The 13,880-nt window shown below is 33.1% G+C and overlaps 2 protein-coding genes across 6 annotated transcripts in view; one reads left to right on the top strand and one right to left on the bottom strand.

Annotated features, from left to right (window-relative positions):
- Positions 1 to 13,668, top strand: part of LOC129905098 (serine-rich adhesin for platelets) — a 158,307-nt gene extending 144,639 nt beyond the window's left edge. For all 4 annotated transcript variants that reach the window (XM_055980480.1, XM_055980477.1, XM_055980478.1 and 1 more), the window contains 5 exons: positions 1,579 to 1,766; positions 1,853 to 1,993; positions 2,078 to 2,225; positions 2,295 to 2,404; positions 10,260 to 13,668. In XM_055980480.1, the coding sequence (XP_055836455.1) occupies positions 1,579 to 1,766; positions 1,853 to 1,993; positions 2,078 to 2,225; positions 2,295 to 2,404; positions 10,260 to 13,667 (3,995 nt within the window). In that variant the 3' untranslated portion in view covers position 13,668. The remainder of the gene's footprint in view (positions 1 to 1,578; positions 1,767 to 1,852; positions 1,994 to 2,077; positions 2,226 to 2,294; positions 2,405 to 10,259) is intronic.
- Positions 4,300 to 9,322, bottom strand: LOC129905102 (uncharacterized). Of its 2 annotated transcripts, none has more exons than XM_055980483.1 (3): positions 9,275 to 9,322; positions 6,166 to 6,513; positions 4,300 to 6,068 (listed from the first exon to the last, which is right to left on the bottom strand). In XM_055980483.1, exons 2-3 carry the CDS (start codon positions 6,178 to 6,180, stop codon positions 4,356 to 4,358), a joined length of 1,728 nt encoding a protein of 575 aa, XP_055836458.1. In that variant the 5' UTR covers positions 6,181 to 6,513; positions 9,275 to 9,322; the 3' UTR covers positions 4,300 to 4,355. The 2 variants fall into 2 exon arrangements, with proteins under 2 accessions (XP_055836458.1, XP_055836459.1); XM_055980484.1 differs by lacking the exon at positions 9,275 to 9,322 and adding an exon at positions 6,654 to 6,964.
- Positions 13,669 to 13,880: the final 212 nt, after the last annotated feature.

The following is a 13,880-nucleotide window of genomic DNA, read 5'->3' as shown; positions in this document are numbered from 1 at the left end:
GGGCTGACAGTGCAAGGTTTTCGTAGAGAAAGCACCTCGTCTTCTGGATAAAGAGTTTGGTTGGCAATATCGGCGGAGTGGCAGTTTCTTCGCTAAATCTCCACTAAGAAGAACATAAGGAATTGATACTTACTCCGGGACAAATGAAATCCTTTGCTACCATTGCTGAGTACAATAGTTAGGTTTAGTTTTAGTTGGCGAAGAGATATTTATTAGTTTTTCCTTTCATTCCAAATGAAATTCAATTCCTCTGAAAGAAAGGAGCGTCTAATAATGTATATATCCAAGTTATTGAATTATTCTATGTAATAAATTATAAATAATCAACCGTTTAACCACCTGCCCTGCGCACTATGCTCCAAAACAAGATTTATGTTGGACAATGCACTTCATGTTTATTAATATAACCCGGCATCAGTTTTTAAAGGATCCCAGTTCAGACATCGCCACAAAGAGCTCCTAACGATTCATTGAAATGTGACTTGGAAGCCAATGGAAAGATGGTGGGTCTCTTCTAAGATCTACCTTAGTCTGAATATTTCGTTTATGGTTGATTTGACTGACCAAAAGTCAAACTGGTACTTCTCGAGAAAAAAAAATGTTACAGCTCTTCCCACATTCCGTTGAAAAAGACTTGAAATGAGGCTAATAGTTCAATCATCGGGAATGTTTCTTTCAGCTTATAATTTTGATAATAAATAATAAGTGTTGGGTAAGTCTCATCAACTCGATCCCATAACTTCCCTTTTCTCATTTATCTAATTTAAGGCGGTAAATTTTATCCTTGCCCTTTTACAATTGATTTTCGATCAAAACATCCTTGCTCTTCTTAATTCTGTGGCAACAAGAAATAATAACATAAGTCAACTTATGTCGAAATTGAGTTTTTTTTTTACAAAATTTGATGCACAATAAGCGATTCGATCTACCATATTTTTTTCGTATTTTTATTTTAAGCGGTTTTTTTTACATGCAAGTAAAAGAAAAATGACATTAGCATTGATGTGTAATGGGAAGACAAACTTTCAAAGCGGAGCGCTCTCTTGAAAAAATGTAAAAACTGATTTATGTTGTTTTTCCTTGTTGCCACAGAATTGTATCTTTTTAAAACGTTTAATCCCTTCGGTTCAATGATGTAATATAGCTCAGTTTTCTTATCTTGACAAGCAAAACTATGCATTCGGATTGATTGCGATGTATACAACGCTGACTTAAGAAATTGGCATTGATGGCGAATAACTTTAACTTCACTTTCTGAACTTTAACTTCCGAACAGTTGGTTAGTTTTCTTTTGGCAAAAAGCGCATCAGATCCAACCTGGTCTAGCCCATTTCTTAAACATGTACTCATAACTCATAAACTCGTCCTTGACTGCTGGCCTGGATTCTTCTTCTGACCAGGAATTTTAGTCAACTTACTCAAAACTGATTTGGTTTCCTATGATTTTGTGATTTATTCGCTTCGCATCAAAGCTTACCCAAGAATTTCCATAAATTTATATCTTATTTCCGATTTTGTTAACTTTTTTAGAAACAAAAATGTTAATTAATTTGTTTTTTTTTTTTCATTTCTTTTTAGGAACAATGATATGTTGTTATTTGTTGTACAGCGGAATAAAAACGACAGCTGAAGATGCACTTGCTTACTATGGTGAAAAACGAACGATGAACAAGAAAGGTGTAACGATACCATCCCAGAGGCGGTATGTCCATTATTATGCGAGACTGATACGATCGAAACTAAAATATGAGAGGCGAACGCTTCAGGTGGGTGTTTTTTTTTTTTTCAAAAACCAAAACAAAATGCAAAACTTAATTATTTATGCATTTGTTATGTTTGTCTTATTTTTTAGCTTAGCGAAATTCGATTCACACCTGCGACCGTCTTACAAGGCTCTGTGCAATGTTCAATATCAACAATGGAAGAAATTGACTGCACAGAAACTCGAACATCGAACATCTCTGCGGGAACTTGGACAAAAGTCACAGTTAAAGTAATTTTTTAGTCTCATAGTAAAAAAAAAAAATAAAACAAAATCTAAATTTATTTATTTTTTTTTTTTTTTTCATTTTATAAGGAACTGGACAGATTTCCAATAGATTTTCGCAAAACATTCACTCTAGAATTGGATGAACAGAAAGTGTTTGTAACTGGTGATGTTAAAGTTGAATTAAAGAAAATTTTTCACTTTTGGTTCAACTCGTATTTTGTTTGTGATACTGCCGGTAAAATAAATACTATTTTATTTTATTATATTTTCTTTGATTTAATTTTTCTTGTGATGTTTGTTTTAGATTATGAGGGCGAAGGAGAGGATTTGAAACTGATTTACACACTCCCTAAATGGGAAATAGATGATGCTCACAAGGATAAAGAACATAAATTGTTTTCTGAAGACTTTAAGGTAATATTAATCAAAAATTGGGATATAACACCTATAAATTTTGTATTTATTTTGAATCGAGTCTTTTTTATGAGATGCAATTATAAAAATATTAAAAATATTGACAGAAAGGGTCTTATGGGATAGCTTTTTTTTTATTAAATTGGGCAGGCACCCAGTTCATGTTACTATGGTATTCATCTGGCACAAAAGCCATTCGAAATCCAAATCACAAAATCACATTAGTAGTACTTTTCCGCCAAAACGTCAAATGCAAAATGATAGTTTTGTATGTGTTCGAAATGAACTCTTGGTCATTTAAAATACACGAATTGAAACAGTGTAACCATTTCACGAAAGCGCAAATCGGTTGCTTTTTATTATTTATGGGTTTTTAAAGGTTTTGTGAACATTCAAATAAATTAGGTAATAGAAGCGTTGCCATTTGTTATCTTTCTTGGTTTCTGTTTTATAGTCTAGTGAAAGTTACAAAGGCAGCAAACCGCTATTGGGTTTTTCTGTTTTAAATAAAATTTAGCGAAAAGCTTGCAAACAATGCAGTTTGATATAGAGCATTGTAAACCGAATACGTCTAAAACACGCAAGGCAGAAATAAGACAAAAAATTATTTCGTTTCCAAAATTGATTTTGATATTCAAATTCAAAATGGAAAGAAGTTTTATTTTTCAGGCAAATGAAACATTTAACAAATTTAAAATGAATTAAATAAATGTTTTGTTAAATGAAATAAACGACGATTGTAAAATAAAATTTATAGTTAATGGAAGTGTTGATGAGTAGATTAGTTTATCCTAGGAATTAAAGGTGCGTTCTACGATCAAAAGACGCATTTGCAAGGTCGTAAGATTTATTAAATTTATAACTACTTTTAAAATATTTAGCACATCCATATAAAAACACGTGTAGAATTTGAGCATAATTTATCTTTAACTTCAATTTCCCAATAATAGTTTTCAAAAATGATCATACAGAAGCTTTCATATATTACCTATTGACTACGGTGTGGATGTAGAACTAGGTAGAAATGGGCACGTTCAAACACCTATCGGATAGGCTATCTGGGATACCCGTATTTGGAATATCTTTTTGAACGAAGAGCTATCTAGATAGCTTGCCCAAGCAGCTACTAAAAAGATATGTAAATATTGAGAAGAGGAAACTGTTTCTTTTGAGCAAATTACATTTTTTTATTGTTGAATAGTACTTGCACAATCGCTTTGACTTTATTTCTTGCAAATTTGTATTTATTTTTAAGCTGAATAATGGCCCCCGAAAAGTAATCAAAATAAAAAAAGCTAAATGTTTATCAGCTGATCACTCGGATACCTGAGGTATACCAGAAATTCTCGGATACCTTCAGATTAATTTTTGACAGAAAATGGTTCGTTTCCTTGCTAATTTTTAGCTTTATGTTAGCTCTTTGAACGTGCCCAATATCTACCTGTTCTTTATTTTTCCTGTGTTCTATATTAATATAGGGTTTACTCATTTATTTGTAATTTTTTGATTTCTCGACTATATTATCTCTTTTTTATTTTTCTAAGTGTATTTTATGCTCTTATTTATTTTTATTTTTCCCAATTAATCCGGATTCATTCTGTTAGTATAGAAATTGAAATTTAAAGTAAGTGATTTAAGGAAACAAAATTGTACCAATGCCCGTTGTGCACCTTTTTTTATTAAGCATAAATTATATAATATAATAATGTGTTCAATGCTTAAATTTTGAAGAGTTCAAAAAATAGTAGTATGGTACTGAATACAAGAAATCTGAATATCTTTATTTTGGTTTAACTTATAACAATACAAAAAATTGACATAAATACATACCTAAATATTTTATATTTTAAAATCTTTATTAACATTTGTACTATACTCAGTTTAATTTTCTTTTCTTTATTTTCCCTGTGGAAAAAATCACTGGGAATCATTCAAAGTTGTTTTTCTTACATCAATACGGTTTCATTCTCAAATTCTCAGCTTGTTTAAGTAATTTTGCCTCACGACATCTACGCATTTTCGATTCATCTGCACATTTAGTTGTTATAGCCATACGTACTTCCTTTGCTGTAGCAATAGTTCGGCTAGTTACCAAATCAACAATATCCTTAACAATATAAGGATTCAATGCTTGTTTCTCGGGATAATTAAGCTCCAAAAATGCCGGCGATGGTCTGCCTGTCAAACTATGTGTTGCTAAACATTCACGATTAAATAACATCATTAGAATTCTTCTCGTTATACATGGTGGCGTTTGATCCCAATTAATTTGTAACCATTCTTCATTTGAAATTGTCGTTCCATTTGGTCCAATTATACATCTACCACTATCATATGGTGATGGAATTGGATAGTTTGTGTTGTATTTGAATTCATCTCCCAATCCATTTGTCCATGGTTTTCGATTGTATACTATAACTCGTCCAGCAGGAGCAGGAGGAGGAGATTCTTCTTGAATTGCAGGCATTGAAGGCAGTATAGGAATTTTCTTAGATTTTTTTGATGATTTTTGTTTCAGTTCTAATACTCTTTTAGCTGGGTGTACGTAGATTGCAGGTGCTGATGATGTCGATGATGATGATGACGATGTTGTTGTTGTTGATTTTTTGGACTTTTTTGATGATTTTTTCTTAGATTTTTTACTCGAGGTTAGCGTTACAACATTGATTCCTTGTCTCATAAGTTCCTCCATTCTCGATTGGGTTCGATTAATAAATGAAAAGATTCCTGAAATTCGACTTGCTATTTGCTGCAATCCACTGCGAGTATGTCGAGTTACAGATTTTGTCTTTTCAGGAGATTTTTGAATGATTGTATCATCTCCAATTTGTGTCTCAACGTATGATTCATCTATTACAAGGGTTGGCTCGTCATAATCCATGTCATCATCTTCTACTGGTAATGATGCTACAGGACCAGTTTCATAATAAGGTTTATTTCTCTTTATTGACAAATCCTCAGGCCCTTCTTCCACTTGCATTTCAGATTTGCAAAAACCCGACAAGTCCACAGGCATATCCTCAAACTCCTTTTCCGGTGAACAATAACCTGGAACATATTTCAACTGCTCCACCACACGCTGTTGGGGTTTAAGCAATGCATTTACTCTAAGTTGATTTAATTTTGCCAAAATTAGAGTAGAAAGTGACGACTTATTTGGTGAAGCATTTGCTATTTCTTGGCTAATGTATTCCTCGATTGTTTCTTTGAGATTGTAAGCGAAATGAAGTAGAGTTGAAGGTTCATAGGTAAGCTTTTTTACACTGCCACCTAGATGAGTACTTGGATCTTGGCAAAAGTTTTCAAGGGCCGTAAGAGATTCACCAATTTGCTTGAGCTTTTGAGCATCTTTATTCGATTTGGGTGATAAATTTTCCATTTCCAATAGTGCAACTGTATGTTTGGCTAGAACTTGCATTTGTTCAGTTGAATATTCGCTTGGATCTAACGAATCAAAGTTGCTGGGTGCGATGTAGGGTTCATTTTTTGTTGGTGTTGATCGATCTGAACGAGTAGATGCTGGGGACATTGGATATTCAAATGTAATTTGGGGTTCATAACTGTAATTGCAGTTTGGTTCATTTAATTGAGTTTGGTGGGGCTCGTTTTGTTGGGAAGAGTTTTCTTGGATCTGGTATTCAAGAAGTTGTCGTTTTCGAAAATGCTGTAAGGAAAAATAAGAAAATTAAAAGTTAATACAAAATTATTAAGTAAAATCTTTAAGAATGATTTTTCGGGTTTATTTTAACAAAAAAACTTACCATCGGGGTACCCATTTTGATTGAGTTTATCTCGTTTTATCGGGTTTTTGTCCTTTCACGCTTAATTCACAAACTCAAATAGTGCTGATGAATTATTGCGCTGCCTTTAAATAGGTTTTGTTTCCAATATTTTTGTCAATTGAAAATTAAAATAGCTAATAACTTGTTGTGAGGTGTGAAAGTATATGCGCATATGAATATGTATTAACTGCAATGTCCCTTAGCAATTTAATTGCTTTTGACTTAGACAAAGATTGCGAATGTGTATGCTAATCCAATAAAGTTGATGCGCAGGTAAAAAATATCCTTTTAACCTGTTTGTTCGTTGCAATCAGTTGATGATTATTTCTGCGAATTATGTAAAATATGAAAAAATGTATTTAAAAAAAACAAAACAATTAGGCAAATTCTGAAAGGATATAGTTTTATGGAGGTCCTTTTAACTTTTTTGTTTTTCATATTTTTTAAAAATGAGGAATCAGATTTACCCTAGTTAGTGCGAAAAATATGTGCTATTGTTTCATAATTTCATAACAAGTATCTTATTTGTGTTCATTGTGTTCTTATTTGTGTGCACAACAAGGCCTGTTGTAGTAGTAATTGAGATACAGTATTGCAATCGCTTCTATGTTTTGTTCAACTTGTTACTGTACTAATTTTTGTTTAAATGGTGATTGTTCGACCTTCATTTATTAAAAAGGTAAACAACAACAAAGCCCTTGGGCTAATATAATGATGGTTTTGCAATTTTTTCATTTTGTTTTTATATATTATTCAATTTCGTAGGGATGACAGTTACATTAAAAAAAAAGTGTCCTACACTTGTGTGTTTTAGATCAGAAGCTGTAGTACAGACAGAACAAAAAATAACATTGATATTAAATATAAAAATCATAGAACTAACTAAATGTATTAAGGGGTAATAACACCTTATAAACCATGAAATCGAGCGTCATATTCATTAGCGTATAAAAAAAAGAAGAAATATTATTTTCTTTTGGTGTTTGTTTAGTTTAATTAAGTATATCAATAGGTAACAGAATAGGCTAATGTTAAATTTTTTAATGATGTGAAATTTTTTAAATGGCGGTGTAGTTCAGGATGATAGTAAAATTCTGTGCTCCCATCGGGCGACCAACAAGCTCCTACAGTTTTTAACCGATTGGGCTGAAATTTTGTGCGGAGCTTAAAAATACTTGAAATATTAATTTTTAAAGAAATGGCATTAGTTTGAAAAAATTATTTTATTCCAAAAACAAAATTCGTTAAAAAAAAGACCATAAAATCGTTAAATTTTAATATTTCAAAAAAATCCTACGTACTTCACTAGAGAATAGTATTTTTAAGCTCCGCACAAAATTTCAGCCCGATCGGTTAAAAACTGTAGGAGTTAGTTGGTCGCCCGATGGGAGCACAGAATTTTACTATCATCCTGAACTACACCGCCATTTAAAAAATTTCACATCATTAAAAAATTTAACATTAGCCTATTCTGTTACCTATTGATATACTTAATTAAACTAAACAAACACTAAAAGAAAATAATATTTCTTCTTTGTTTTATACGCTGATGAAAATAACGCTTGATTTCGTGGTTTACAAGGTGTTATTACCCCTTAAATATCCACGTCATCAGGTACAGGTACTTGTTTTGCAGGCATGTAAATGTGTGTTACTTAATGCTTTTATTAGCTATTTTCATTTGATATAATCAGGAAAAAACCCAAAAGCAAGATAATGGTTTAGTCTTCAACACACCATTCAAAATCTCGATCAATCGTCTAATTGCGTTTCTTAATCCGGATTTTCTTACAGGTAATTTGAGCATATAAAGCTTCCAAGAAGATAAAATGTTGTAATTTTAAGAGATTTTAAGTAACCGTTTGTGCTAAGTTAGTATGCTATTTTAGAGTTAAATTTCGGAAACTTGAGTTATGTTATTAAAGGAGCATTTTAAGTCAAACGAATTGAATACAATCAGAAATGAAAATAATGCGTTTAGGGCGTGTATGTGGGGTTAAAATAAATACAATTTCTAACAATTTGACTTGAAATTAAAAAAAAATATATTAAACGCTAACGAAAGACAAAAATAAACGGCGTTAAATAGTTTCTTTCCGTCTGAAATAAAATCGTTTTGATGAGTAGTTTTTAAAAAGTCAATTTTCAAACTAAAAATTTTTAAATATACAAATCTATTCAAGAACTGCACAAGTCCATTACGGAAAAGGATTTCCTCAGTTTTTTTTGAACAATTGGAATGGATTTTGCAATTATGCATTAGTTAGTCAAAAATCCTTGATTCTCATTGAATAATCTTGAATTTGAAGCAACTCTGAGTTTCGTTGCGTAAAGCTAAAACTTCATTTGTCATTTTGTCCATATTAGTTTGGGTGCTTAAAATTTCTTGCTTGCAAAAAATCATAATTGAAAACCATTGCAATTAAATAAACCAACAGAAATACGTTTCTTTAATATAAATTAGAATGGAAAGCCATTTTATGACTCAAATCCATTTCTATGTAAATTTAAGAAAGCATTGTTTTTGCCATATTCTTATTCTTAGCAAATATTGTTTGAAAAAAATTCATTCTAATATGTAATTTTTATTTAAAGAGAAACAAATTTAGTTAGACTCTGAGTCTAAGAGTGAAGGGAACATACAAAATATATGTATATGTACTTGTACATAACTTTCGAGCATTATTTAAATTCTTTTTGCTATCTTTTGATTATGTTTATTTTTGTCATTAACAAATTAAAATCTTAATATTCGATAAAGGTTCAGTTTAAGTGATTTTGGTCAAATCAGTTCCCATTAGCCTCTTTGTTTTACTATCGCAAGACACAGTACTTGAACTAGTTTGAGTAAAAGAAGAACAAGATTTCGATAAGAAAAAAATTACAACATTTTTATTAAAACTTATCACTTTTAATAATCTCCTTTGATTTTAATTATGATTTCCTTCTTTTTTCAAGAGTTCATTCACCTTGTCTTTTTTAATCATTTAACAATATTAATTAATATTTGAATATTTATTAAATAGTAAGTCATACATAAAATTAATCTTTGCTGATAAATTGATGATTTAATTTTAAATTTATTTACATTTTTTGCACAAATATATTTCTTTTATGTATTAATAATTTAACATCATTTTTGTAACGCACTAAAAAATTGTTGTTTTTTTTTCGTTGGTTATTAACAACTAGTCTTATCTCTTATGCAGATTTTATTCTCTACATTAATATAATTTGATTGTTAGCGATTAACGGATTTGTCTTATATAAGGAATATCAGTGTATGCATCTTCCATCTGTTTTCCCATTTGTGGAATTTAGGCTGTGGGAGTAAAGAGTTAGACTACACATTTGAGAGCACATGATTATAATATGATTTCATGTTCATTTTACAAAACATACAATAGAACTTAAGGTTCAACAATGAAAAAATTTATATAAAATCATTTTTTTTTAAATTCATTTCTTATGTAAAAGTAAACTGATGAGTTATTCTATTTTCTTTTAATTTAAATATTGAAGTGATCTTGTTGTATAATTCGAAATTCGCTGCAGTTGGATAAAATAAATAATGACCTGTTTGTAGATATCGAGATAATTACCCTTCATCTTCAAAATCTGTTTTCACATTGCCCATATGCCATGTAGCTTATGGGATCTTGCAATCTTACATCTAGATCTGATCATGCAAGGAGAAAGCATTTAACTAGCAGGCAGGTAGGAAGACACTGCAGTTTCCAAAGCCGTTGGTTATTTCATTTAAAAAATAGCAGTGGTAAACACTCCTGTTATCCAGGTTTTGATTCGGTCATAACATTTACCATGTACTTATTCTGAACAAAATTTTCTATTCGTTATGTTCTAAGATGGTTGATTAGTCAGTTGCAGTGAAGTCAAGTTTACTCAACTTTACTTATTCTTGATCACTTTAATCGTTACATAGTTTTTCAAGGCTTTGTTGGCATCTATAGTTAAAAGTATAAAGCCCTTCATTCAAATTTGTAATTTAAATTGAAAAACTTGGCAATGCCTTTTAAACACAATATTAAAACTATTTCTTTTTCCATTTTCAGGTACAACTTGTCCTTAAACCAGTCTCCCCGCACTTTCATAATAACGATGATAGAAGTGAAACCGCACTGCTTCGCCAGCACAAAATTCACAATAATCATGTGAATAGCTTAACAACACACAATGCCAATAAGCTTACCTTTGGATCATCAGCAATACCAACATCGAGTAAAAGTGGCGACCCAACTTTTGATGCTTTTCATAATTTAATACAACATCCAACAATCGAACGAAGTAGAAAGCCAACAAGTATGCCACCATTTGTACCACAATTACAACAACAACAACATGGTGGTAATAATAGCAGTGGCGGTGGTGGTATTGCTGGTGGAAGTACCAATAATATGCATCTTAATCATAATATGCAAATGCGTCATCACCAGCAACAATCACAACATCAGAAACGCAGTAGTGAACCAACGCCGTCCGTAAATCCCGAATCAATAAACCGATCAAATAATAAAAATCAAAACAATAGTAGTAGTCATTATCTACAACAGAATCAGCAGCATCAGCAACAACAACAGCAACAGCTACTACAACAACACACCCACCTCCATCATTATCAGCATCACCTACACCACGAACAGCAACAACAAAAACTCGTACAGCAGGCACAGAATCAATCGTCACAACAACAACAACAACAACAACAACAAAACTGCATTTCAAGCAGTCAAAATGTCCACAATACGAGCAGTAACAGCAATAGCAGTAGCAGCAGCAGCATCAGTAGCCAATCGACATCCTCATCGTCCTCAGCTGGTGTGGGTGGCGGTGGTGGCGGCAATGAGGAGGACTGGGAATCCGGTGAGTCTTCCAAAAAAACTACTACTTCTACTACTACCTCTACCACTACAACTACTACTACTCCTACCACAACTTCATATTTTCCATACAAACGTTTAGTAAGTCAGCCAAATGATGATGATGATGATAGAAATTCAATAAAAAATAATAAACATAAAGATGATGATGATGCTGGTGTGTCTCTGATCAGATCTCATAGCACCACCACCACCACAACTAAATCTTCAACCACTGCAGACACAATCCAAACCAACACAATTACCACAACCACAACTACAGCCATAAGCCCTAAATGTGGTCTTCCTATTTCTTCTACTTCTTCTTCTTCAACTTTTTTACTCCCATCTTCATCTGCGTCGAGTTTTAAAACACTCCTCCATGAAGAAAAACCACAACCAATAAAAAAATTCGACGAAAGTTTACCACTTTCTATTCCTTTACCTTTGCCACCGGCTCCCTATCCATCATCCTCTTCAAATGGTCTCAATCTAGCCTATCAAAAACTTAACATCACCACCAACCAAGCAACAATATCTCCGTTGGTCTCAACGCCAATCAAATCTCGTCACTTGAATTTCTTCCACAGAAAGTGCCACGAAACACCATGCTTTTCTGATACTTGTATTCAGAAAAAGTCTCCAATCACCAACACAAACACCTCCATCACCACGACAAAATGCACAACGGCCCGTGACAAATTCCTTAAATTGATCAATAGTCAACGTTTTAAAGCGAAAGCTATTAGTCCAGCTTTGGGCTCAAGTCTAGCCATAAATTGTGCTGGCAATGCTTCATCTTCAACAGCCGCATCCCAACAACTTCTCAAGAAAAAAAAGGTCAAAAGCAAACAAATTCCACCAACGAAAAAAACTTTTCAATGGCTTCACAGCTATTTCAAAGTCGATCCGGATTTTCATGAAAATCTATCACAACAAACGACCATACCGATGATGGGACGTCGTAACAGTGCCGGCAGTGTTTCCGGTCGTATTCACTTGAATTCGATTGGTAGTACAGCAAGTGGTGGTATTGGAACAAGAGCAGGTTCTGTGGAAAAGGGTGGTCTTCTTTTGGAATCGAAGGAAGAAGATGATTTACATTTTGTCGGTATTGGTCCGAAAAATCTTCTAGACAAAGCTAGCAGTATCGAAAGTGGTGAAGTTCCAATTTTGACAGAATATCATTTCAGATTACCCACAACTGATAGCGGCGGCGAATTGAAAATTATACCACTTGGCACATCGCCTGCCGATAAGGCTATTCGTAATATTGTCGATATTGGTACACAATTGGCCTCTTTAAGTCCCGTTAGAGATTTAGAATTCCAATATGATGAATCAGAATCATTGGCTTTGATAAAAAAGAAAAACTTAAAATGTGATGTTCCAAGTTCTTCCTTCTCAAATGAAAACAAACAAAAATTACCAACAACAATGGGAAGCAAAAAAAATTTAATGGATGATTTGTGCGTTCCCTATTCGAATATGTTATTACAATCCGAATCGCATGCAAATAGCAACTCTGAGCTGAAGTACAATCACGATGGCTATTACAACTCATCATCCAAATGTGATAATAATAAATTGAGTTTGAATAACTCTACTACAAGCAAATGTCCACGTTCCCACTCGGATATACTCGATCTCAAGCCGGCCATAACACATCAAATGCTCTTGCGGCGGCAAATAGAGGAGCATTTGTTGCCAACAATAACAAGTATTGCAAAACCAGTCGCCGCCGCCTGTGTTACTTCTATTTCTTCTGCTCCTTCTTCTACTTCAGTGGTTGATATTTGTGCAAACAAAACAAAAAGTGATGGAATTGTGATTGCCAAACCAATTGAACCTCAATCGATTGGTTTCAAATTAGAAGAAACAAAAAAAGTTGTTTCACCATCTCCTTCACCTTCACCTCTTCCATCTGTTTTTGATCCTCCCCCAACAACTCTTCAAACTCAAATACAAATTCCTCCCGATGAAGATTGTGATGTTTTCGATTCATCGTCAACGTTCAAAGCAACACCAGCTAGACGAAAAACACACGTCGACTCCATTCTCAATTTGATTATTGTCAAAAGTGATAATAATTCAGGAGCTACTAATAATGCTGGTAGTGGTTGTGGTGATGTTGGAAGCACTGGCGATACCGATTGCTTAACTGGTGGTGACATTAGTCCTAAACAAGCCAAAACTGGTGGCAGCAGTAGCAGCAGCAGTGGCTACTGTTGCGCCAGCGAAGGCAGCCAAAGTATCAGTTCGACTAGCAGTAGTGGTGTGGTGGATAATATAAGCAGCAGTAGCACCACATTCAGTTCAGTAGAACGAAATAGTTTAGATGGTGGCAGCCATACTGTTATGGTTATAGATTCAAAGAAAAAACTCTCCCTACCAACGCCAGAAATAGAAAAAGGTGCTGGTGATATCGGTATGACGAACAATCGAAGCAGTAGTTATAGTTATAATAATCATAATAATTTTAATATTAATAATAATAATAATAATCATAGCAATATTAGTACATTTTTAGAATCGACGACATTTCAGTCAGCTTCAGCTTCGTCGCTGTCATCGTCGACTAGTAGTAGTTCAATCGATAAATAACGATTAACTAGCTTACCCGTGCGAGACTTCTCGCATGCTTAAATAAAAAGAAAGTATAGGTAGGTAGGTACAAATGTAAATGCAGAGTGTGTTTTTTAAAAAGTCGAGAATTACTAAAAAACTCGTGTTTATCCCATTTAAAATACATTGGATTAGCCCCAGTTTAAGTTAAACAGCTATGAATATGGCACATTAAATTTAGCAATTCTAGCC

Source organism: Episyrphus balteatus, chromosome 1, assembly GCF_945859705.1.
Source record: "Episyrphus balteatus chromosome 1, idEpiBalt1.1, whole genome shotgun sequence".
Taxonomy (NCBI): Eukaryota; Metazoa; Arthropoda; class Insecta; order Diptera; family Syrphidae; genus Episyrphus; species Episyrphus balteatus.
The sequence above is the reverse complement of the archived record's forward strand: the minus strand, read 5'-3'. Positions and strand labels throughout refer to the sequence as shown.